This window comes from Python bivittatus, unplaced genomic scaffold (genome assembly GCF_059951505.1).
Source record: "Python bivittatus isolate LINGU-HERP-01145 unplaced genomic scaffold, Pbiv_v1 ctg000980_np1212, whole genome shotgun sequence".
In the NCBI taxonomy this organism is placed as follows: domain Eukaryota; kingdom Metazoa; phylum Chordata; class Lepidosauria; order Squamata; family Pythonidae; genus Python; species Python bivittatus.
This window is the reverse complement of record NW_028277125.1, coordinates 61,294,816-61,318,863: the sequence shown is the minus strand read 5'-3', so window position 1 is coordinate 61,318,863 and position 24,048 is coordinate 61,294,816. Positions and strand designations below refer to the sequence as shown.

The window sequence follows — 24,048 nt, the reverse complement described above, 5'->3', positions numbered from 1 at the left end:
TTGAGTGAACGCCTCCTTCCATCAGCAAGGGCATTGAAGATGAAACGTGGCTGGGTCTTTCAGCATGACAATGATCCCAAACACACCACCCGGGCAACGAAGGAGTGGCTTCGTAAGAAGCATTTCAAGGTCCTGGAGTGGCTAGCCAGTCTCCAGATCTCAACCCCATGGAAAACCTTTGGAGGGAGTTAAAAGTCCGTGTTGCCCAGTGACAGCCCCAAAACATCACTGCTCTAGAGGAGATCTGCATGGAGGAATGGGCCAAAATACCAGCAACAGTGTGTGAAAACCTTGTGAAGACTTACAGAAAACGTTTGACCTCTGTCATTGCCAACAAAGGATATATAACAAAGTATTGAGATGAACTTTTGACATTGACCAAATACTCATTTTCTACCATGATTTGCAAATAAGTTCTTTAAAAATCAGACAATGTGATTTTCTGGATTTTTTCCCCCATTTTGTCTCTCATAGTTGAGGTATACCTATGATGAAAATTACAGGCCTCTCTCATCTTTTTAAGTGGGAGAACATGCACAATTGGTGGCTGACTAAATACTTTTTTGCCCCACTGTACAACAATTCACAAACGCCATTATCCTTCCAGCTATCAACCATCTCTTGTTAGCTACTGTTCTGCCTTTTTATGACATGTTCCTCCTCCTCCTTCCCCACTCCCTGCTCTTGTTAGTGCTTCTCAATCTAGCAAGCGCTGCTATTGCTATAGATCTTAGAAGAAAAAAGATAAAGAGGTAGCTAGAAATTGGATGAGAGGCTACCAAGAAGGCCCAGAGCTCTAGATTAGACTAGACTAGACTTGACTGAGAAATCAATGAAACATCCTGAAAAAAGAGACTTTACTTGTGATTCCCTTTATTTAGCCTTGAATACTTACTCAACTCTGCAGCCTCATCAAAGGAAAAGCCAGGTGTGGTGTGTTCCCTATCCTTATGGACTGTTGTAGTGGGTCACCACTGATTCTCCCATTCATGCTCCATTCATGATCCAGAGAGTTCTAGGACAGGACAGAGGCTGAAGAAATGAATCATACCAATATCTTGTCCGCAGCAGGAATTGAAACACAGATGGGAAAAACAAGGCTGTGCCCCATAATAAAGTATCATCTGGGTTTCGTAGGATGTATCTGACCTGATTATAAACATAACTGCCTACCTAATGGCTTTTAGGCTGTTTTGACTCATTGTTGGTTGTTGTAGGCAATTAGAGTCCTAACCAAGCAAAGGGGAAGTGCGTTACTCATGTGCGAACTGGACAGGAACCAGCAGCATGGAAATGGAGAGACAGCGGGTATAGATGCCACCAACCAAGACATAAATATTAAAGAATATAATCCATTCCTGATCCAATCAGTATTTTGCAATTTTGAAGAAAATAGCTGTTTCAGAATGTAATATCTGAATATCTGAGCTTATTCTGCATTTCATGCTTTTGTAATGTAAGATGGGGAAAATGTACTTCCCTGAACTATAGAAGATTCCCCAATGTATGCTTTTTAGAAGTCTTGCTGCTACAACTCTCAGAATTTGTAGCCAGAATGTTCAATCAATTGCCCATTTGAATTGGAAATTTTTAAAAAATCATACTATCCTGTGGGTATGCATGCTTTGGTGAATTATTTATTTCATTTATTTATTTATAAAATAAATGTAAGGTAACACTTGTCTGCCCTGGTTCTAAGCCTGGTGGGTATAGATACTGTGAGTTATTTAAGAAGGCACAAATGTTGCAAACATTTATTTCTCTGAACACATGGAAATAGGATCACAAATCTACCTTTACTTTGCCTGGTTATTCCTTTGGTCCAGCCAATAGGGACATGTTATTTGTGTTAAATCTCTGAAAGCTTGAAATCTGGGTTGCTGTTGCATTGACACATGTCTAGAGCTATAAAATAAAACTAATCTACATGTGACAAAAACACCAAGCAAAAGACAAAGAAAATCATGATTTGTATTACCTGCTTGATGGTAAAAGAAACCCAAGTTCACAGTGCTCTTCAGAAGGTAAAAAGAGCACTAATATGTTGTCTCATCAATATATAAAATTCTACAGTAACAATGTAACTGTTTACAATAAGCAAGAAGTAATTCAAAACATATTTTGGGACATCTGGGCTATAAAATCCTTCTGGTAGATCACAGAGTCTATGTTGCTTCAGTGTTTTATTTTCAATTAGCTGTAGCTGAGACGTAGAGGGCTTCTTATTTGGGTTTAATTTGCAGTGCTCACACAGAGAGATGCTCTGTCCCAGAGCTCATTTGCTGGGAATTTTACAGCATGTGCTATCTGTGGCTCAGTTTTTGGTGGGGTTATAGCAAATAGTGAAAAGCATGCAGAGCCTTCAAGTATTAGAAATCTTCTGGGATAGGAAATGAAGTGGTGATTTTTGAAAATATAGCTTGGTATAAATAATAAAATGCTGGTAGCTCTTCATTTTTTAAGAAAAAACTTTCTCCATTTTCTTCTCTCTCTCTCTCTCTCTCTCTTTTCTTTTTTTTGGATAAGTGATAAGCAACCCACGAACTCCATGCACCCCTTGAGTTTCTTTTGTTGGTGCACCAGGATTGTGCTGAATAATAGGGGTATGATTTCCCACTATTTTTCAGCAGGAAACTAAAGGAAATAAGAATGTTAAACTTCCTTTCTTTAGTATAATTTTTATTAAGAGTTTTACATAGATACAAGACAAATATAAAAGTATATGAAGAAAAAGAAAGAAAGAAAGGAAGGAAGGTAAAGAAACAAGAATCAGAAAAAAGAAGTGACTTTGACATTCTTTTCAACAGTTATAAACAAACTCATTTCCGTCTTCCCTCTTAAGTATTACAAAGATCCCTTCAGCCCCTTACTCAATCCTTTTTCAATCGTCAAATCCAGAAATCGTTTTACTTTTTTCCATTTTCAGCAAAAAGTCCATAAAGGGTTTCTAGTGTTTTATAAAAGTACTTACTGTTTTGTCCCTGACCAAATAGGTCAGTTTTGCCAGTTCTGCCAGTTCTGTCATTTTCATAATCCATTTCTCCATTGTGGGTGTTTCAGTATTTCTCCATTGTTGTGCATATAATAATCTTGCTATAGTTACCATATATAAAATCAGTCTTACATGAGTCTTTTCTAGTTGGCTATCAATAAGTCCCAATAAAAAGAGTTCTGGTTTCTTCTCAATATTAATGTTTAAAATATTTGTATCATTATACGTATTTGTATACAAAATTTCTTTGCTATTTCACAAGTCTACCATGTATGGCAAAATGTCCCTTCATGTTTTTCACATTTCCAACATTGACTAGAAGTATGTTTATACATTTTAGATAATTTCTCTGGAGTCAGATACCAATGGTACATCATCTTGTAAAAATTCTCTTTTAAATTATAACACTGTGAATTTCATCCATTTACTCACATTTTTTCCTTTTGATCCATCCATATGTTATAACCAAAATCCTTAGCCCATTTTATCATGCAATCCTTAACTTGTTCCTCTTCAATTTCAAATCTCAACAAAAGTTTATATATTTTTGCAATCACATGTTCATCATTTGTACACAATTCATTTTCAAATTCTGTCTTATGTTGTTCAATTCCCATCATTTTTAAATCTGTATTAAATCTTTCTCTTAATTGTGCAAAGAATGTTAAATTTCCAATATGGCTAATTATTTTTTAAATTACTCTCCCCACAACCCAAGGTGAAGCAAAGGGTATAAAATCAAGGCCCTGTCTCCTCCATTGATGTCATTTAAAATTAATGCTATTATCTATATCCCTGATTTGTTAAAGAGGTGTAGACCTAGATTGCTGACAAGTTGCTCAAGTCTGCTACTTCCCATAAACTGTAAATGCCACATCTTTCCATTTCCAAAAAGGTTCTAAATTGCCTAATAAACGTAGACATTAAGATGACCATGTTATCTATCAAATTCTGTTGTGTCAATAAGAAACACTTAGAATTACAATTCTTAGTCTCCCTCTTATTAGCATTCAGCTGTACAGTTCATGACATATCTATGATATCAGAACTACTAAACAAATGGGGGGAGAGGGGTTAAAAGTGGTAGCCCCCCCCATCCTGGCTGTTATGGCATTAGAGTAAATCCACTCCTTGTTGATAGGTAACATTCGTGGATGCAGTTGTTCTAATGGGAAACAAAATGTTCCCATTTCTGGTATTGCTGCAAAATTATTTGACATCTTACATTCTATACTTTGAATAACAGTATACATGTTTTTCCCCCCAGTTTCTAACGAATTATGCATGTTCTTTGGATGGTATGCTATCCATATAATGTCAAGAAATGTTGGCTTCAATTTACTATAGTAGAGGCATTTAGAATCAATACTTGGGCATTCCATTTTGAAACTGTCCCGCTGGAGAACAGTTATAATAGAGAGAGAGGCACCACAAACAACCTAATGATGAAATTTGATTTTTAGGTGGAAATACTTCTCTTGACAGCCTTCTCTTTTTTGTTTTTGTTTTCTTTCAGAATAGCAATGAAGAGCTTAGCATTTGTTTGATTTGCAAGAGAGCTAGTACTCTGACTCATGAAACATGATCTTATTTTCTTATATTGTTATGCTTTGGGTTCTGTTACCCTATTAATTTTTCCTCTCTAATACCAAGATGTCCGAGTAGGAAAGTAATTTGTGCCCTTTCAGCTCCATTGAATATATCCCATCTGGTAACGATCACTCACGCATGCATAGATAAAAATGCAGGAAGAAGCAGTAACTTTAGGGTGGATTGTCTTTTGCCTGTTAATCAGAAGGGTAACTGTTAAGCCTGTACATCCTTTGAAAAAAAAAAAAAGCTAAATAATGATTTGGACCTTGTGCAAGCACAGCACCTCTCTGCTCATCAGGAAAGAGTTCCTCCTTTTTGGGGCTTCTGTGTGTTTAGGGGAAAGAAAGGTGATGCCTCTTTAAAGAGATGATTCATTAAAGTTAGTGTAACCCTTAAAAAGGCTGTACTTTTTTTCAGGTCATGTGTAAGCCAGCAAAAGAGGGACTGTAGTAATGAAAGCAGAGAGGTGTTATGCTCACTGAGCTCCAAAGCCTTCTAAATTATTATTGGGTAGCCCTAGTCAATATGTCCACTTTGACTGGTAAGCCAAGCAATTCGTGAGGCTGACACAAAGGGAAAGGTTGTCTTTTCTATTCCATATCTAGATTTTGCTCAGTAGTAACAGAAAGTAGTCTTTCAGAAGGGCACCTTGTTTGTTAGCGGGTACTCATGTTGTTGCACCCTAATTCTACAGACTGAAGAAAAGAACAAACCTGAATTAATGTCCTTCTTTCTTTTGATCTAACTATGCTTAGCTTCTCCCCACTTCTTACTTGGAGTAGGAAAGCAGCTGATGCCGGAGAAAAGAAAACCAATGATCTATCGGCCCTTTGAGGTAGACCAGATTAGAAAACCAAAGTTATGAAAGCTAATCCTACTTTTATTGTAAGGTCACAGTGACAGAATCTTGCAAGTCTGAATGCACCTCCCCACTCCCTGCCTTGATCTTCAAGAGAACTAGGGAGGGTCAAGTCTGAGATGCTTTCTCAAATTACATTTCTCTCTTGGACTCAAATTTCTTTTATCTGATTGTTGACTTGGTTGTGGCTCTTCCTCCTGTTCCTTAAAGTTATTGCTACTGCTCATTACATGATCACAACTGTATATTAGATTTCTTTCTTCATATCTCTTTTGGAAGGCTGGAGACACAAGCCGTTGGTTGGCTACAGAAATCTATCTTTCCTATCTGTCAGCCTAACTCAATGGCAGGCTGTAGTGCTTCACAAGAGACCAATGTCATGTTAAGGACAGCAGAAGAAGCAAGTGAAGGAAGCTAATGCCTTTGGCCATTTTCCTGGCTCACTGGCTTCATGCATTTTCAGCAGGTACAAAATGGCACCCACTAATACCCTGTGCTCAAAGTCAGTAGTCAGCCACGTTTAAAATCTCTTCTGAATTGCCTGGAATAGCTGCTTCATTTTCTGCCTCCATCTAGTCCTGGACCACTTGCCATCATTTTGCAAATTCGTAAGACTGTAGCAGGAAGAGTGCCATTTGTTTGGTCATTTTCAGCCACCAAGTGCAATTCTGACAATAATTGCCTAAAAATGGTTCCTCTGCCTACTTCAGAGGTGGGCAGCAGCCTGTGACCAACAGGCTGAGTGTGACTCCCCAGTACCCCATTAGTGGCCTTCAATACCATGAGGTGGTACCACTGAAATTCTGACCAAATTTCAACAATGGATTTTAATGTGTTTGGTTGCTTTACCCAGTTAAGGGTGGAATGGGAGAAAAAGGCTTTAGGCAGCCATATTGTTGTCTTCCCATTATGAGGGTTGTTCAAGCAGCTTTTTGGAGGATTAGAGGGTTTAAAGATGAGAATTAAAGTGATTGGTCTTAGAGACATCTCACTCCCATTCCTACCCTTAAACTCCCCAAGCCACAAATCACTGAAAAATTTCCCATGATCCTTGGGAAGGAAATAAAGCCCCTGACCACTGAATATTGCACATCCATAGCCTACATGAACTGTTGCCTATTGATTAAGAAGGGCAGTTGTGAAATCACCTCTGCTGAAAAAAACCTAATCCCTTTATTGGTCCTTCATAGATATTTCTGATTGTTTTTATGACTTTTTCACTGAGCCAATGAGAGAAGTACATGAATTGTTAAATCGGGAATTCTGATGAAGATTTGGCTAGAGTAGGTTATCACATATATGGATTTATCTGAAACGACAATCAGGAATTGGATGTTATTTATTTTTATAATTGTATAACTTGCTACCATTCTCCTCTATCTGTGATGGAATGGAATTATGAAGGCCAGACTCAGGGAGAAAAACATTTTCTTTCATCTCCTGAGGTGCGAGGGAGAGATAAGAGGATGAGACTGGCACCTCCCGAGGAATTCACAATGTTGTGGCTGGCATTACTTGGGAGCTGGGGTTTCAGTCTGGGAAGATTCTTGCTAGAGGTTGTGGTTAATAAACATTGCTGGACTGAATTTACATGGTCTCTTGGAGTTCCTTGGGCTAGGCCTGACATCAAAGAAAATGTTTTTCTCCCTGAGTCTGGCCTTCATAATTCCATTCCATCACACTATCCCTTTCAATAAATCTTTATAATTGGATTGGTGCATTGATATGGATTTCTTTATACTTAAAGAACTGTGTGCTGCCACATGCCTAGACAACTCAGAATTTCTATCATATATATCTAGCTGCTTAAGGGAAGTTGGAGTAAGTAGCAGCCTGAACTGCCCTAAGATTCCTAGGTAGCTTAATATCTCATATTTTTGAAGACATCTTAAAGATCAGAAGAATGGGGTGAAAGTGCCTGCCTTAACTTTTAAATTCTGTGTCTACTGGTCTATTCTGCAAGGAAAACAGAGGATGGGCAAAGAAAAATCTTCCATTTCTGTTACAGATTCCATGAGTTCCACCTCTTTTTTACTCTCAGCACTGCTACTAACAGGATTTACATTAGAAGTGAATATGTGCAGCTCAGGGTTGAACTGTGGAGTCCTTGGGGTTCTCTGAGCTTGGTTCTTTTCTTGCAAACGTTTCATTACCCAGCTAGGTAAGCAAGCACAAACGCATTGCAGCAACCCAGAACAGCAGAAAAAGGAAACAGACCACCTATACAACATCTTCCAACAAAAATGGATATCCACGCAACTTTATCAAAAAGTGCCTGACCACTCAACCTACTACAACACAACCTACACAAGCTATGAAAAGGATCACACTGCCATACATCAGAAATGTCTCAGAAACCACCAACAGACTATTACAACCACATGGCATCCCTGTAGCACACAAACCAACAAAATCACTCCAAAATATCTTAGGTAAACCAAAAGACCTAGTAGCACAAGAAGAAAAAACAGGAGTCTACAACATACAGTGTAAGGACTGTAACAAGCACTATGTAGGACAGACAGGCAGAAGACTAGCAGAGCATATCCATGAGCACCAACTAGCAGTCAGAAGACATGATGAAAACTCCTTAATCTCACAACACATGGACAGACTGAACCATAGTTTTAACTGGGAAACTCTCAGCATTTTAGACCAAGTTAAATCCAGAAATGCAAGAGAATTCTTGGAAGCTTGTTATTCAGACAAGGCAGCAATTAACAGACACATAAACAGCATCTACATACGATTCAAAAGAGACAAAAGTCCAGAAGGTCGCCTCACCAGCAATCATCACCCAGATAAGCAAGGGTTACCACCAGGCACACAATCAAGCAGTAAACATATGCTAATCAAGGAACTACCAGAGGAGCAAAACAAAAACCCCACCCCCACCAGCACTGGCAAGACATGCCACAGTATATAAATAGAGAGCAAACCCCATCCCCTTTTAGCACTGAAGATGTTACCTAGCCAGGTAATGAAACATTTGCAAGAAAAGAACCAAGCTCGGAGAACCCCAAGGACTCCACAAGATTTACATTGGATGTGGCTGATCGCAGATGACAAGGTGAATTTGGAGAATTCAGAACAAATTGGTAGTGTTCTGAGGCAGAAGAAACTAGTGGGAATCTGATTCCATACTTCAACAAAACTCTGTTCCTAGTATCTCTGGAACTTCAAGACTCTAGTGCTACAACTTTCATATATTTGTTAATAATTTGACCCTTTCTCAGTTCAATCATTTGTATCCCTCATTCTGTCATTTTCACAGAATCATCTTCAGAAAGAGCAGGTGGAAAAGACCAGGGAGTTAATCCCTTCTGCTCAGCATTTGGAAAAAAGGACACCGTTGCTTTCCTTACAAGCATCCCTTCTCTTTGTATCAACCCCCCCCCATCCTGAAGAAAAATTGACATGGGTGTTCCTTAAAGAAAGGGCTGCTATGTTGCAAATTTGGCCCCAAACAACAGTTATAGGCTCTTTGACAAATACGTAAGCATAACTTAAAAACCCATGCACAGACTTTGGTTAAACTGAGCAGACCTCAGCACTTCAAAAGCTCTAGCTTATCTGCCAGTTTTTCTCCCAGTCTGAGGAAAAAAAGTTACAGCCCTGTAGCTATACAATGAGAGAACAAGTTTCTGAATCTTGCTCTAAAACCAGGAACCAAGGTAACAAACTGATGTCTGAATGATCTGGAATGGATCAGAACATTTCCAATATTCTGGATCAGACCTCTGAAGCAGGTAAGTAGTCCCTACATTCTCCTATTTACCACCAGTGTGATTGCTTCCATCTGCTTTTTTGCTTTTAATGGATTCTGAACAGAGCAGAACAAAATGGTATGGCATCTCTCTAGTGGACCATAATCCTCTAGATATGCCAGACTGCAACAATCATGGCCTTTGGCCATCACTGGCTGGAAATTCTGAGAGTAGTAATCCAACACATTTAGAGAGTGTTAAGTTGTACTGTTTTTAAAAAGAAGCTTTCCTTCTCTCTTGAGAAGTTGGTCTTTGATAAAAGCCAAGTGACATCATGGAAGCTAATTTTTATTTATATACAAAGCAGAAAGGTAGAGCAGTCTTCTTCCCCTTTGAGCAAATGTCTACTTTTCTCCAAGCTGCCACTAAGAGACAGAATAGCATTGTTCCCTAGAATTGAGATGCCTGTTGGAAAAAGGCTTAATAGCTTTAAGGACATTACTAAGATGATGTATTTGCACAGATTTCCTCTCTATAGCTTTGATTTACTTTTAATACATGCAAACAGATTGAATAACATTTCCTCTTTATCTAAAGATACGCTTTTTTGGGCATGCATTTATTAAGAAGTAGAGAGCAATTGAGATATCTTAAACAGGCAGATTTTGTCTCTTTTCAGAGAAAATATAGCTCGGAAAAGAGGGAAAATCTGCCCATTAAAGTGTCCAACTGTTCCAAATGTTTAATTTATCACTCTTTCTTTTTAAGCATCCTACCAGCATTAAAAAACAAAGCACCTTTCTCGTTGTAATTTAAGGGATGATGTTAAACCCTGAAAGCATTTTTTTTTAACCCAGAATCTTATTTTCTTCTCCATTTAACATCTTTGAAAGGGAAATAGGAGAGAGGAATGGTCAATAGAAAAAAGTATCTGATTGGTATGTTGTACAATTTGATTAGCAGCGTGTAGTGCCAGATACATTATGACCTAGGGCCCTCATCTTCCATGTCAAATGTAATGAAGCCCAGGCTCCACTAAACTGTCAGGTGGCAGGCAAGGAGGCAACAAACTAAATTTAACACCTCTGTGAAGCATAGTCACTGGAGCTGTTGACACTGTGCTGGTGTAGCAAAATGTTCTAGTCCCAATGCAGCACATAACATACGACACTGACGTCTGTGATCTCTGTGACCTTTGAGATATGGGTGCTGATTCCTGAGTTGCTAGAATTTCTTTGCCTTGGGATCATAACCATCAGCTTTGTAGAAAGAAGGTCCATTTATACTGCCTCTCTTGTCCCCAGATATTCCCTGTAGGGCCCTATAGGCAAGCACGCTGTTGCTTGTATCTGGTGAAATCATCATTGGCCGCTCTGCCTTCTTTAGCTGTGCAATCACATTTTTCCCTTAGCAGCTTGTATGAGGAAACATAACCTTTTGGCTTAATGAATGAATGAATATGATTTTTCTTAAATTTCTTTTAAAAATCCTAGATTTTGTCCATCATGTGAAAGCTTTAGAGAGCTTCCAGTAAGGGACAAAGGCTTGTAGTATGAAAAATAGATGTTCCCAAAATGTATTTTAGAGATTGAGCAGGAAAAAGGAGTGGATTTTCTGAAGAAACAAGTCCAGATAATTAAAATATTTGGAATCTTACAATGTGACTAGTTCAATAAATATTTTATCTCTCCCACATTTCTTTGAGTAAAAATGTAGAAAGATGACTGAGCTTGTCTCTGTCCTTCATATACATTTTACATATATATTTTGAGGGGCTCTTTCTAGAACATAATTTTTGCTGCATTACACTGATATTTAGTTTTTTTGAAGAACTAAACTTTCTGCTTTGACTCTGATGTTAGCTATAATAACAACTGATTGATTTAACTAACATTTTGCTTATATTCCTTTATACATATCAAAGAGAAATCCTAAATATATTTTATCTCCATTTTGTTTATTTGTCTACATTCCAAGTGAAATCCTTTTTGTTGTGTTAACATTTTAAGTGTATGATCATTTTTATCTGCTAATAAATGTGCTTAAAAACTCCTTAAGATATATTATTATGAAAAAAGATCTATGCATTTTAAATATTTAGCCATATCAGTGTTGTACAAGTGTTGTTGTAAATTTATTAAACTACTTATCCCTGAAAATTAGGTTTTCAGAACATTTAGGTTTTTTGGATGGTAGATACATGGTACATCAATTCTAAAATGAAGTTTGTATATTGTTTTGTTCTAAATGTGAAGACTCTCAAAACACAGACATTCTCAAAATGTAAATCCAACCATCTGCCTTTTAAAGATAGGCTGAATATTGTAAGGTGATTAACAAGGGCCTGGAAGAAATCTTGTTAATGATTTCCTATTTGTCCTAGAACAAGAATTTCCAATAACGGCCTTGGAATTACTGATGACTTTTATTTTGCCCAAACAATGATGAAATGTACTTTTAAAATATGTATTATAGACCGTTCTATCTTTAGGCCAATTCATCCTCTCTTTATGTGTATTTTATTATGTAATTTCAAAATAACTTTCCAGTAGACATAATCCTTCAATGTATAAACTTTGTGTCCCTTGGAAATACAGACTTTGAATGATTCATGCTTTATCCAGAATATACTGGTGAGATGAGAGGTGAAATTTTACTTTCATTTTTTGAAATATTAACAGCAATTTATCTGGCTTTCTACTTATTCCATTTATCACTGTCAGAAGTTCTCCAAAAACGATGGAAAATTCAAAAGAGAAAAATGTTAACTGCTTGCTCTTCACTTTGGCCTAAATTCCATATAACTCCTGCGAAAAATGGAACATGCATGCAAAATGACTGCAGCTTACAATAAGCCAAGAAAAAAAAGTCGCCAGAGGCTCATTTTATAGAGATGCTTAAACAGTCTGAAATTGGTGCTAAGGGATACTGGCATAAAACCCATGTAATGGGTCATACCAATTTGACTTGAAGTAAAGGAGAAGAGAAAAATAGGTTAATGAAACAAGTAATCAACTAACAGTGCATTAAGATGCCTGACATTGAGTTTTAATTCACAGAAGCAAACTCTTAATACTCCTTCAAATTCAACTTGGATTAGAATCAGCATACTAACTATATTCTGAATTAATAGAATAAAGTTATATCAGACCCTTTGACATCTCTTAAAATTCTAAGATCGTAATACAAACAAGTTCTGATCACTCTTTTGCAACAAGTATTCCAATCCTGAATATTGAAGAAATCAATAAATATTGCTATTAAAATCCTAATTAAGTTCTTAATATTGTAAAAAATAATGTATTGAAAGTTAAAGTGGATAAAGCAATTAAAACATCAACTCAGGATATAGTAATAGAAAAAGGCAAAATTCATGCTACAGATTATGGTTAAGAGACTATCATAGAGCTCTTACATACATCCATAGGTATATTAATATTATATCATATTATATTACACTGCTGTGTACTTCTGATTGCTCAAAAAAATATATTGTTGAGGAGTTTGAAACAAATCCAAGTCCACTGGTGTCATGCAAGTTCCTAACTTGACTCACTGCAGTTCCATCATGCTCGGAAGTACAGATCTACTTTGAATTTCACTTTTTACTAAATTCTGTAGCATTGCTAGTATACAATTGTACTTGGAAATAAGTAAGAAATCAGTAAGAGTTGACATATACAGTACATATTTTGACAGGTAATACCCAGTCAAAAGAAGCTGCCCTCTGTGCTAACTTGAGTAATTAATATGTCCTCAATCAAGACATTAATTCCTTATATGCCTTGTGAAAAACTTTTTTTTTTTCTAGCTCTCTTGAATTTCTCACAGTCTAATTTCATTGGATGATAGTATTATGGAAATGGAATAAATATTTTTCCCTATCCACTTTCTCCATACTGTGTACACCCATGTTATATGCCTTTACATCTTTACACACACCTTTATTTATATTTCTTCAACTAAGAAGAAGTCTCAGACTTCTGAGAATATAACACGGGGAGTAGGAGTTCTCTGTAATATCCAGTTTCTTGATCATTTTGGTTTTCTTTTCTGGACCTTTTCCAGCTCTGTAATATCCATTTTCAGATGGTGACTAAAACTTTATATGGTATTCCATAGTTGTTTCACCATAGATTGTGAATCTAGCAGATATTGACAAAATCTTGCTTTGCTTTTTTCGTAAGTGCTTCCCATTGGGCGAACATTTTCATTGAATTATCTATCCACCATAATGTTAAACTATCAAGGTTTGTGGGAAAGAAATCAAATCCTCTCACCATGCAGTCTTCCTGCCATAATCAGGGCAAAAAGTTAAACATTACAATTAGAATGGGCTCAACACAAAGACTAAAATGCAGTGGGAAATGCCAGTCTAATCAGGTGAATGTTTGTTTGTTTATTTTTTAAATTTGTTCCCTACCCATTTCCCCCCAATGGGGGACTCTGGGTGGCTCACAACAGGTTAAAATAATAAATAAATATACAATTAAAACCTATAACAGTTCACATTCACAAAAATAAAAGGGAAAAAAATCCAGGAGGCCAATGGTTCAAGGCAGCAACGCCAGGTCACTAAGGGACTAGCCAACCCCACACTTGATGATCCCCCTCCTCGCCCCAGGCCAGATGGCAGAGCCAGGTCTTCAGATCCCTCTGAAAGGCCAGGAGTGAGGGGGCCAATCTCACCTCCAGGGGCAAGATATTCCAAAGGGCGGGGGCTACAGAATATTCCTTCTAGGCTGAATTTAGCTGGAGGTCTCCTTGAATAAATAAGAAAAGATCCTTTCCCCGAAAGAGATTACCATTTCAATCAGCAATGCTGAACAAACGGAAACTGCGACTCAGCAGAGTGCTCCCTCTGGGAACGCCAGCTAAGTGCATTTTCTCGGAATTCCTAAAGGGCGCGCTTTCACATGCTTTTGAGGAACAAAAGCAAGGTTTCTCTTTACAGAGAGCTTCCAGGGATGACTTGGCGTGGCCACCTCCAACAGCTGACTCTATGTTGTGCTCTTGGAAATAAACCTCACCTCTGGTTCAAGCAACTGCCTGCATATTTTATTCCCAGCTCAGAAACGATCCTGGTAAGATTTCTTTCTAACAGTTTGTATACTGAAGCTTTGCTCCTATTGCCATCTAGAACTGATTAGGGTTGAAGTTAACATGGCAATAAATGCATTTAACATATTGGTTTTCAAGAGTGTAAATAGCAGACCCAGAAGGATGTATCAGACTTTAGGTGAGGCAGAGTAGAGAAGGGGAATTTAAACTTTCCCCTTTGCCAAGTTCCTAATAAAAACTTTGGCTCATTCTTAGGTACTCTTTGCTAATTCTGTGCCCACTGAAATGCCTCCTGCATATAAACATCTGTTTTGGAGATGAATCTATTTTTGTAGAGTTTATGGAAAGGGAAGAATTACATTCTCAGTTATAGTGATCTGTCAGTGGCTCTTACTTACTTTTTAAGAAACAGACACAATTGCATTTATATAATTAATGTAATGGTTGCTTGATCTTTAGCTGTCCATGGTAAAGAGAAAAAAATGTACATGGAGTGCTCTTGGATGAGGGCTATGCTATGAAGCTGAGGTTGCAATAATTGCAAGATATGTCTTTTATTGTTCTTTCTCTTAACAATAAGTCAGCATTCCATGCATATGAATATGTGGACTCCTCAGCAGTTTACTAATTTAATTAAGCAAGATTTTCTGTATTACTGTGAGCATCACAGTTTCCTGAATCCGCTGATGTTATCCTCTTGTGCATGAACGGGACCATTTGAGCTCTGTAACAATAAGGAATAAAGACCAAAATTCACTCATCTTCTAATATTTTTAACAAGGATTTTGTCCTATATTTATTTTAATTATTTTCCTGTTCCTAATTTAAGAACTTGGAATCATACTTCTCTGAAATATTTTTTCATTTGTTCAATTTACTAAGAAAACTTAATCTCTATCTGGTCACATTCTAAAAGTGGATCTAATTATAGATATATCAGATACAAAAGTAGAGATATGAAATAAAATAATTGGCAATATCTTGCTCTAGTGTCTTCTCCCATTTTCTTATTTTAGGGCACTAAAAATATTGTGGAAAAATATCTAGAAAAAAGTGCATAACTAGACCCCAAGAATGAGAATAAATTTAAGATAGATTTTGGTGACTATGGGCTAATCCTCACTGCCAGAATGGGCAGGCAACTATTTCTGGAGGGCAGAAGCTGACTATGCCACCCTGTATTAATCCCCGCTCACCCTCGGAATGACCTCAGGATGCATTTTTCTGCCCTACTTCCACAATATATTTATGTTGCCTCAAGTGATCTTCTTTGTTTTGGATTACACACTTCAGTTTGTTACAGTCTAAACCCAGTTGTTAACTGGCTGCTTTGCAGGGGCGTGTAGATGCATCTTGATGCTTTAATTTTGTATAAATTCAGACAGATGCATACACAGACACAAACACACAAGTATATAAACGCATGAAGACCAGCCCATTGGCAATTGCTTTCCTGTAGTCAACAGGTGGGAGGGCACAGCAGCAGGGGAACTGTCCAGTTGGACCTGGTAGCCGCTGTTCAGACTGAATGCTTTGCAGCCTGTTGCCAAAGTGTCCCAGTCAAATAGGATTTTCTCAAGCCAGTTTAGAGTAAAGTGGGCATAAGCACAGGCTAGAAGCACTTTAAACAATAACTGTGGATATGCCCTCTATTTGCAATGCTAATAGCAGTTCTTAAAGGGACATGTATCTTGCTCATCTGACTGAATCAGTATCATTAGAGGAAAATGTCCATCATAATCATAAAGAGTAATCATGAGTAAGAATTAGCTATTAATGAAGTACTATAAATAGTTTTACCCATTATATTTTAATTTTTTGTACAAATACTAATGTTGAAGGAAAGAAGTATTCTTTATTACTGGGCCAGAATATAAGAGTCACTTGTAAAATTGGTAGAAAAAAAACCTATCCAAGTATTTCTTGACTTGTTTCAGTTGACACAAAATCTTAGCATTTCTTTGCCTCTAGCACTCTTCTTTGGGGCTACTTTGTGTGTGCACATGTGTATGTGTGTGTAAGATGAAGAATTTAGCATACATACATATATAGAGAGAGATGTGTTGAAGATCCTTTTTCCAAAAAGCAAATATTCTAGGAAACAATCCTGTTTAAAATGTTGAATGCTTTAATCCTAACATAATGTTTAAATGTATAATTTGGAGCTGCAGTACATTATTCTGCCCTGACTGAACTCATTCCAAGAGGTACAGTATCTAAAAAGTTGAGTATATTTCAGAACAACGTAGTCACCAAAGGGTATGTGTACGTGAACCGACGTGTACAGACATACATATTAAATAGAACCTAATAATTATTATTGTACAGTGAAAACTACTGGGAATTAATGAATAACCATGTTATTTATTTTGTGTGTTAGAAAGAGAGTCCCAGGCCTGGTCCAAGTTTATGCTGCTATTGCAATATCTTAACTCTTGTCCTTTCCAAGTTCTACAGTATTTACTTCTAGATTTATGAAATATTTTTTTACCTAGAACAAAACTGGCTAATTTGTCTGAATTCAGAAGCTAAGCAGGCTAGTGTTTAGATGAGGGACTATCAGCCTTTTAGACTGGAAAGTAAAAAAAAAAAAATCTATTTCCATGCTGACCTCCCCCCACCCTCGCCAATCTCGATGGAGCTGTCTGTGAAATCACTAGGTATGATTTTAAGTAAGACTGGTAATCAAGTGTTTCTAAATAGAGCTAGAAATAAGACCCAGGTGCCTGGTGAATGCCAGTGATTTTGCCTAAACATTTATTTAGGATTCTGGTATTGCATATTTTATCAATCGCTGCATGTTAATATAATTACTTACCTGAATGGAAAGAAGTCCTGCTGAAACTCACTATTGACATATAAGGTAAGAATATGTATGTGACTTTTGAATATGAGACTTTTGTACATGTGTGGCTGAGTCACCTGGAATCCTCCTGATTGTAACAATACCTTCTGTGAGTTCATGGGAAATGTTGCTTCCTGTAACTGCTTTTGTCAAACTTATTCCCACTGACTGTTTCACAGATCCCAAGACAGACTGGTCTAAGAAAACCTTCTGTCTTCTCCCACACAGTCCTAGGGGAAGTGATTTTACCAAAGAGAGCAAACAGAGAGCCTTCTTGTTCAACACTAATGCTGCTAGTACTTTGAGTGTGGGGGTGAAAGCTCTCATAGGGCTAATATTTGTGTATGCTTCATTAGAAAGGAATATGTATGGTCCAATAGAGCAGGGAGAAGGTCATGGGAAAAGTTATTAAACCAAACTCTAGGTTGCTAAGAATGGCTTCATGAATAGAGGAGTAAAAATATAGCCTTTAGTGCATATGAAAGAGCAAAAAGAAAAAAGTCTTCAATACCTCATGTGTTCTTTAGGGAAATGTTCTGTTGTGTAATATGTCTTGCATAAGACTTATTTATCAAAAGCAAAGGAATCAAAAGAATGAGTGGGAGATCTCTTTGTCTTTGAAAATAAGCTGCCTATCCATCTTTGTCCAATATAAACTATGCTTATTCTAGCTTAGTTTCATTCTATAAGATGATAATTGAAGTAAAACCAAAGGGTTTTTCACCAAAATTATTCTAATAGCTACCTTGCCTTGACTTTGCCATTATAAAATGAAAGGACTTTGGAAATGAGTAATCTGTACCACCCTTGATTTTTGAGTTTTGTGTCACTATGATTTGTCTAATTACAGTGAAATTTAGATTAGTCTAAAACTGACCAGTCCACTCCATCCCCTGACCTCCCTGTACTAATCACTCCCCTACCACCTGAGTAAGCACACAACAATTCTCCTTAGTTCTCTGCAATCTGGTATACCCAGGCTGGTGCCTCCCCTCCTCCCATAGTATCCATGTTTTGTCTGCTGAAACCCAATATCAACAGAAGTAAACTATAGAGAGTACATCAGTAAGTGAATATGTCAGTCATACATAACATCTACTGAGAAAATCCTAAAGATTCTTGTACAATTATTGCAATCTACCCTTCTCAGGCAGAGGTGGGTAGAAGTATGAGCAAATGAAGAAGTTCATTAACGTTATGTGCAGTAGCTTTTAAAATGCAACATGTATTTTGAAACCCACCCTAGTCTTTCGTGACTAACCTCAGAATGGGCAGGGACTGGGAAGGGGAGACAACTAAGGTAACTGCATGAATGATGTGAATGAAATGGTAAGGGACAGCATGAGGAAAACACTGACTGGTCCTGATCTCATAGGACTGTCCTGCAGGAAGAGGCAAATATTTCTAGACAAATGAAGCAATTTACATGGAAAAACAGAACAGAGAATTCTTAGTCATGGTTGTAGCATGATGCATATCATGATGCATATGTTGTGCAAATCAGAGGTTGATGGAGCACTTTGTTGTTGATGTAACCTACCTGTGGGAAAAGGCTCTACATTTCATCATGAAATATGAATTTGATATTATTTTGGGACCAGAGGTCATATTTATACATTGATACTTTTCTTCTAGCATATCTGTCATGTTAGATTCTTAGTATTTGTGTATGTATATGTATATATGCACTATCCCATGTAGGAAAGATTTTAATTAAGAACAGATTTCCTGTTCTTGAATACATAGTCATACAAAAGTCTGTAGCAGAATAAAGTCTACCAGTTCAGGCGCATGACTGAATTTCTCTTTGAAGTGCTAAATCAGTACCTTTAACATGTTTAAGGATTTCTGTGGTTGGCTAACATAAATATAAGTGTCAAGTAAAATGAATGTTTTTTGAGATGCTTGCTTCTATTTAAATGCAAAAAGAATTCTTATGAATACTACTTTCTTGTATCTTTACTTTGAATTCCATTCTGCTGCTTGTCTTCCTACAGTAGGGGCCCAATTTTGCAGCCTTTATACCTGTTGCAGAGTTTCTTTTTGCTGTAATGAAACTACTTTTCCATTTCATTTTTCAGACTCACCCAGCAATGCTGAAATTTCTTATACAAGCTGAAAGTGAACAACTTGTCATTAGTCTGGAGAGAAATGAGTAAGTGGTTCTAATTTGTATTCTTTGCAGTATAATAGTACAAGTGAATGGATTACCAAGTTAAAACTGATGGGTTATATTTGTAATGTATGGAGAAGTATGGCCCTGACTACTTTCTAGCTTTGGAAAAATCAGCTTATATAACCATGTTTCTAAAGGTTTATTCCATTACTTAAAACCAGGTGGTAATTCTATGACAGTTTGTGCACAAATCACGCATTTCTTTTGGCAATTCTTTAAGCTTGTTTCACTTTCTCCCTTCAATAGACCTGCTTGTTCACATTATGAGACATAATCTTAGACAGGTATTGCTTTGTTTTGATACCATGGTATAGTTTGGAATGAGTTAGCCTACACAGGGACAATCACTAGTTGGTTTGCTATTCACTTTTTTGCAATTAAAAAACTTTTTAACTCTGTTTGACCTTCTACTAGTTGGAAGGTAGGAAAACTGAGAGTAATATAATAAATTTTACCAAACCAACTCATAATCTATTGTCTTGCTCATTGCAAGAATAGCAGCATAGTGATCTTAGACTTTTAGAGTCACCCATCAAAGGTTCATCAAAGGTTAGAAAGAGAATGGCACAGGGACTTGGTCTATCATAACCTTTTTTCTCAAGAAGGATATGCATGACCATTGATTGTGCATATACACAATCCTTCTGATGTGCCAGTCAGGAGCACTGACTCCTTTTAGGATAGAAAAGACCAATAATTTGCTTTGGGATAAAGGAGTTGCTTGGTTGGTATCAGTCTGATACTCCCAAATGTCATTACCTAATTGACTGAATACACTGGCATTTTAAAATCTATACCTTTTATTGTTGGCATCTGAAGATATAGTTTTTTTCTCTGTTTTCTCCAACTGACAGACTGTGGAATCCTTGGCTTTGTAAAACCGAAAATAAAGCATGTGTGATTTGCTATTTGTAACCACTGAGTCATCCTAGACTGGGCTAAGGGTCTGTATGTTATTCATTTATACATTCCTGGCTCAAGCTGTGTGGATGAGTAGCCCACCCAGCCAATATATAGTATGTGCAAACATTTATTCAGATTAAAAATGAGAGTGAATGAACAAGATTAAAAATCTCTAGAAAAAATTGTTTTGGTCTAGAACTCTGCCCCTAAATGCAAGCAGATAAACAGAGTGGAGCAGAATTTGATGAACAACCAGCTCAGGTATATGTACGGAAGATTCTTGAGCTACCATAAATACCAAAGAAGGAACTGCTGCCCCAGCATAGTCAGTACATGGAAGTCATTACATATACAAAATAAGTCAGATCATGAGGGTCTGGCACCTAACGCTAAAATAGGAAACTAGTTACCTGAACCTATTCAGGACTCTATTAGAGGGAAGAAAATAGCTTCCTAACCATAGTAGGAGGATGAAATTGGGCTTGCAAATTGTACATCTGTTAATCTTCCCCTTGGCTTAAGTATATAACAAGAGTTTTTAATATAAGAGATTCTTTCATTTGTCCAGCATTTTTGTGTAGGCATAAGCTATTTCAGGAAACGATAAGGAAACCAACATTTTTCTGCAAAAACCTCTGCACTGATATGAGCATAGGAGATAGTTTTACAGTTTAAAAACAAAAGCCACATCCTCTGCCATTTCATACACTTAAGAGGTCGAACCCCTTTATCCCCCACCACAATTCCCATCCTCCCTCAGGAAGGCAAATGCTAGCTGTACTTTCTGCAAAGGGTTAGTCATAAAGGAGCAAGTCACCCAAATTGGCTCCCAGCAGAATCCATTGAGATTCCTTATTAATTCTACTAGAGAGACCAGTGATGTTGCTAGGGGGTTGAAAGGCTGGGGTTTAACATTTAAAATACTAGTTTTTCCTGCAAACAGTAATTTCTCTTGGGAAACATGAATCTCTGGAAACTGGCAGTGTGGCTGTCCAACATTTGCCATTATAAACTATGTTAATTTACTGTCCCCAATCTCAGTCACTACATCTTATGAAATGTGACATGGTCAATCTACTGTCCTTTTGGCTGTGATCAAGATGTGTTTCTTCTCCTTTGATTGTTTGTCTCTACTGATACAATATGAGACTATCATCTAGTAATCCTGCAGAGAGAGGCAGTTTGTTTTTATAAAGTCCTTGGGGTTCTCTGAGCTTGGTTCTTTTCTTGGAAACATTTCATTACCTGGCTAAGATGGTACCTAGTCAGGCAATGAAATATTTGCAAGAAAAGAACCAAGCTCAGAGAACCCCAAGGACTCCACAGTTGAACCCTGAGCTACACATATTCGCCTCTATTAGTTTGTTTTTAATATATTCAACACTATTTTCAGGCTTCATTCTACATATAGACAGAGTTCACAGAAGTGCTTTCCATCAATCAACCAATCAAATGTTTCAGCAGTACCTGATTTACAGGAGCAGTTTCATAATTTTGAACATGAGATTCTGAAGACAAGAAATGGGTCCCTGGTTGATAATGCTAAGAAAGCATCCTTTGTGGGCCCAGATCTCACAATTGACAACAGGTCAATGAAATTTGTTTTAATGACTCTATGGTGATCTTTCAATCCCCAGAACTCCTAATTCCGCTTGCAAAGTTCATGACTATTGCTCACTATTTTCTTCCTCTAAAAGTCCCTGGTGTATTGCACCCTATCTTTTGTTAACCCTAAACTTGTTAGCCCTGGTAAACTCTATGGTGTTTATTTCTCAGAAAGTATACACAAGATTATACTAATAATTAAATTATTTAGGTGAGATTTTAGCTCACTGTCATGGATTAGGGGAGATACCAAAGTTAAAATATGAGCATTTAATTGAGGGTATATATTCAGAAAAGAACGTTAAGTGGGAGAGGAAGGATCCTAAAGATGATCTGCCTGATCTTTAAGGTAGATTTCTCAAATATGGTATCCTCAATAATATTGATTAGTGATTATGGGAATTGAAGTCCAGCACATCCCTGGAGAGTATCAGGGAAAACTGCCTTGAGTACTGAGGAGGAAGAAGGAGTATAGCTCAGTCTATTATTTGAATTATACTTCTAGATTTTATTTATTTATTTATTTATTTGCAAATATACATTGATTCAGAAAAATATTCTGTTCATATAATAAATGAGCTAAATCAGAAGGAAAAAAATATATTTCTCCTCTAAGGTTTGATCAGTTCAGCTTGAAATAATCTTCCCCACAGGACCAAAATCACCTACCACAGTGCTTTGGCCCTTAAGCGTGGATTATGGACAAAGCGTGCCTAAATGCACCATACCAATTATAGTTGGTATGGCTATCAAGACACTGTATACATAAAACAGCTAAGATGATATTTATCAAAAAAGGATAGTAATTTTTTCCTCCCAGACAATTTACTTTTATAATTGTAGGTAAATCTTACTGTGATTGATAATACAACCGTGGTGTTAGACACTTTTTACTATCTGATCTCTCTCTGTTTACTATGTAATCTCTCTTTTATGAAGATCATCTTAAATTCAGAGTAATTTTCCTGTTGCATAAATATATAGGTTCATCATATATGTATGTTCATCACTATTCAAGTACAGTTCCCCATTAAGTCCATAGTCAGTAGCATACCTAGGTTTGCCTCTTGATGAAATGCCTCTGAAAAGTAGCAGTTAAAGTGGATTCATTATTTATGAACTTATAATGTATACTCTTCCATTCTCTAATGAAGCATAAGATGATGGTTTTTTGAAGAATGCATTTTTGCATAAGAAATGTAAATTGACTCTTCAGAGATGTTGAAATAACTTAAATAAGTGTGCTTGAAGTATGAATAGAATACAAAGACGAACACCGTTGCAGTTTCTGAGTAAATATACTGAATCAAAACACAGGCATTTAAAATCTGTGTTTATATTGCTTAATCATTTTTTTAAAAGCATATTTGTGAAGTATGGAAGAAAATTGCTTGCTAAATGTTACAATTTCTGTTTTTGCTGGGTGGAGTCTTATTCACCAGCCCAGCAACACACGTTTTTCTATGCTCCTGCCTTTTAATTTTATAGTATTTTAAACAGTCTATTTTACATTTTTTTCTCTTTTTAGATAGCTTCAGTCAAACAAGTATATTAGGCTAATGTAGATTTTAAATTGGATTTTTATTATTAGATTATTTTAAATATATTTACAATTTTCTACAACAAGACGATTGTGGAGTAAAAGTGTCTGAGCTGACTGCCCAACATGGGAAAAAGGAAGAAGAAACATGGAATTAGCCTGGGTTCTCGCTCCTCCTCAAAATCAGCTAAACAACCAAAGATAGAAGAACTTTTTACACGAAACGAAACTGTAAGTAAAGCAAATCTTCCCTCCTCTTCCAACAAATTTGCAGCCCTTGAATCACTTGAATGGGACTTACAAACAGAACTAGAAAAACAACAGCTGTTAGAGCTTTCATTATCTGTCAGGGAAGAGCTAAATGAAAACCTGGACTCCCTTTCGGTCTCTGACTGTATGTCTCCAGTACAACTTGCTAGTTCTCCTAATAACTCTAAGGGAAATAAAAACAAGTTTAAAAATAAGATGCAAAATCCAAACTTGGAGAGGTTCCCCTGGGAAAATACAACGGAGTGGATGGCAAGGCAATGTCTTCTTACAGCTCAAACTGTTATTTCGCTATTTGACCACCTGTCAACTATAAAAAATGATTTAGATCTGCTGAAAAAAGACTTTGAGACTTTTGTTTATAAGTATGCAGCTGGACCTGCCACATCCATTAAAACTAATGCAGAAACTCTGATAAAGCAAGACATCTCTGGCATGCACTCTGATAAATGGTGAGACAACAAAGTTAAAAAAGCTGACAAAAGTATGCAACAATTAAA

General features: G+C 36.9%; 1 protein-coding gene across 3 annotated transcripts in view; it reads left to right on the top strand.

The window, feature by feature from the left end:
* Nucleotides 1–24,048, top strand: part of ADAM12 (ADAM metallopeptidase domain 12) — a 291,574-nt gene that overhangs the window by 38,203 nt on the left and 229,323 nt on the right. For all 3 annotated transcript variants that reach the window (XR_015794354.1, XM_088131906.1, XM_088131905.1), the window contains exon 3: nt 19,139–19,212. Coding sequence is in view for 2 of the 3 variants with exons in the window: in XM_088131906.1 (XP_087988032.1) it covers nt 19,139–19,212 (74 nt within the window). In the remaining variant the exon portion in view is untranslated. The remainder of the gene's footprint in view (nt 1–19,138; nt 19,213–24,048) is intronic.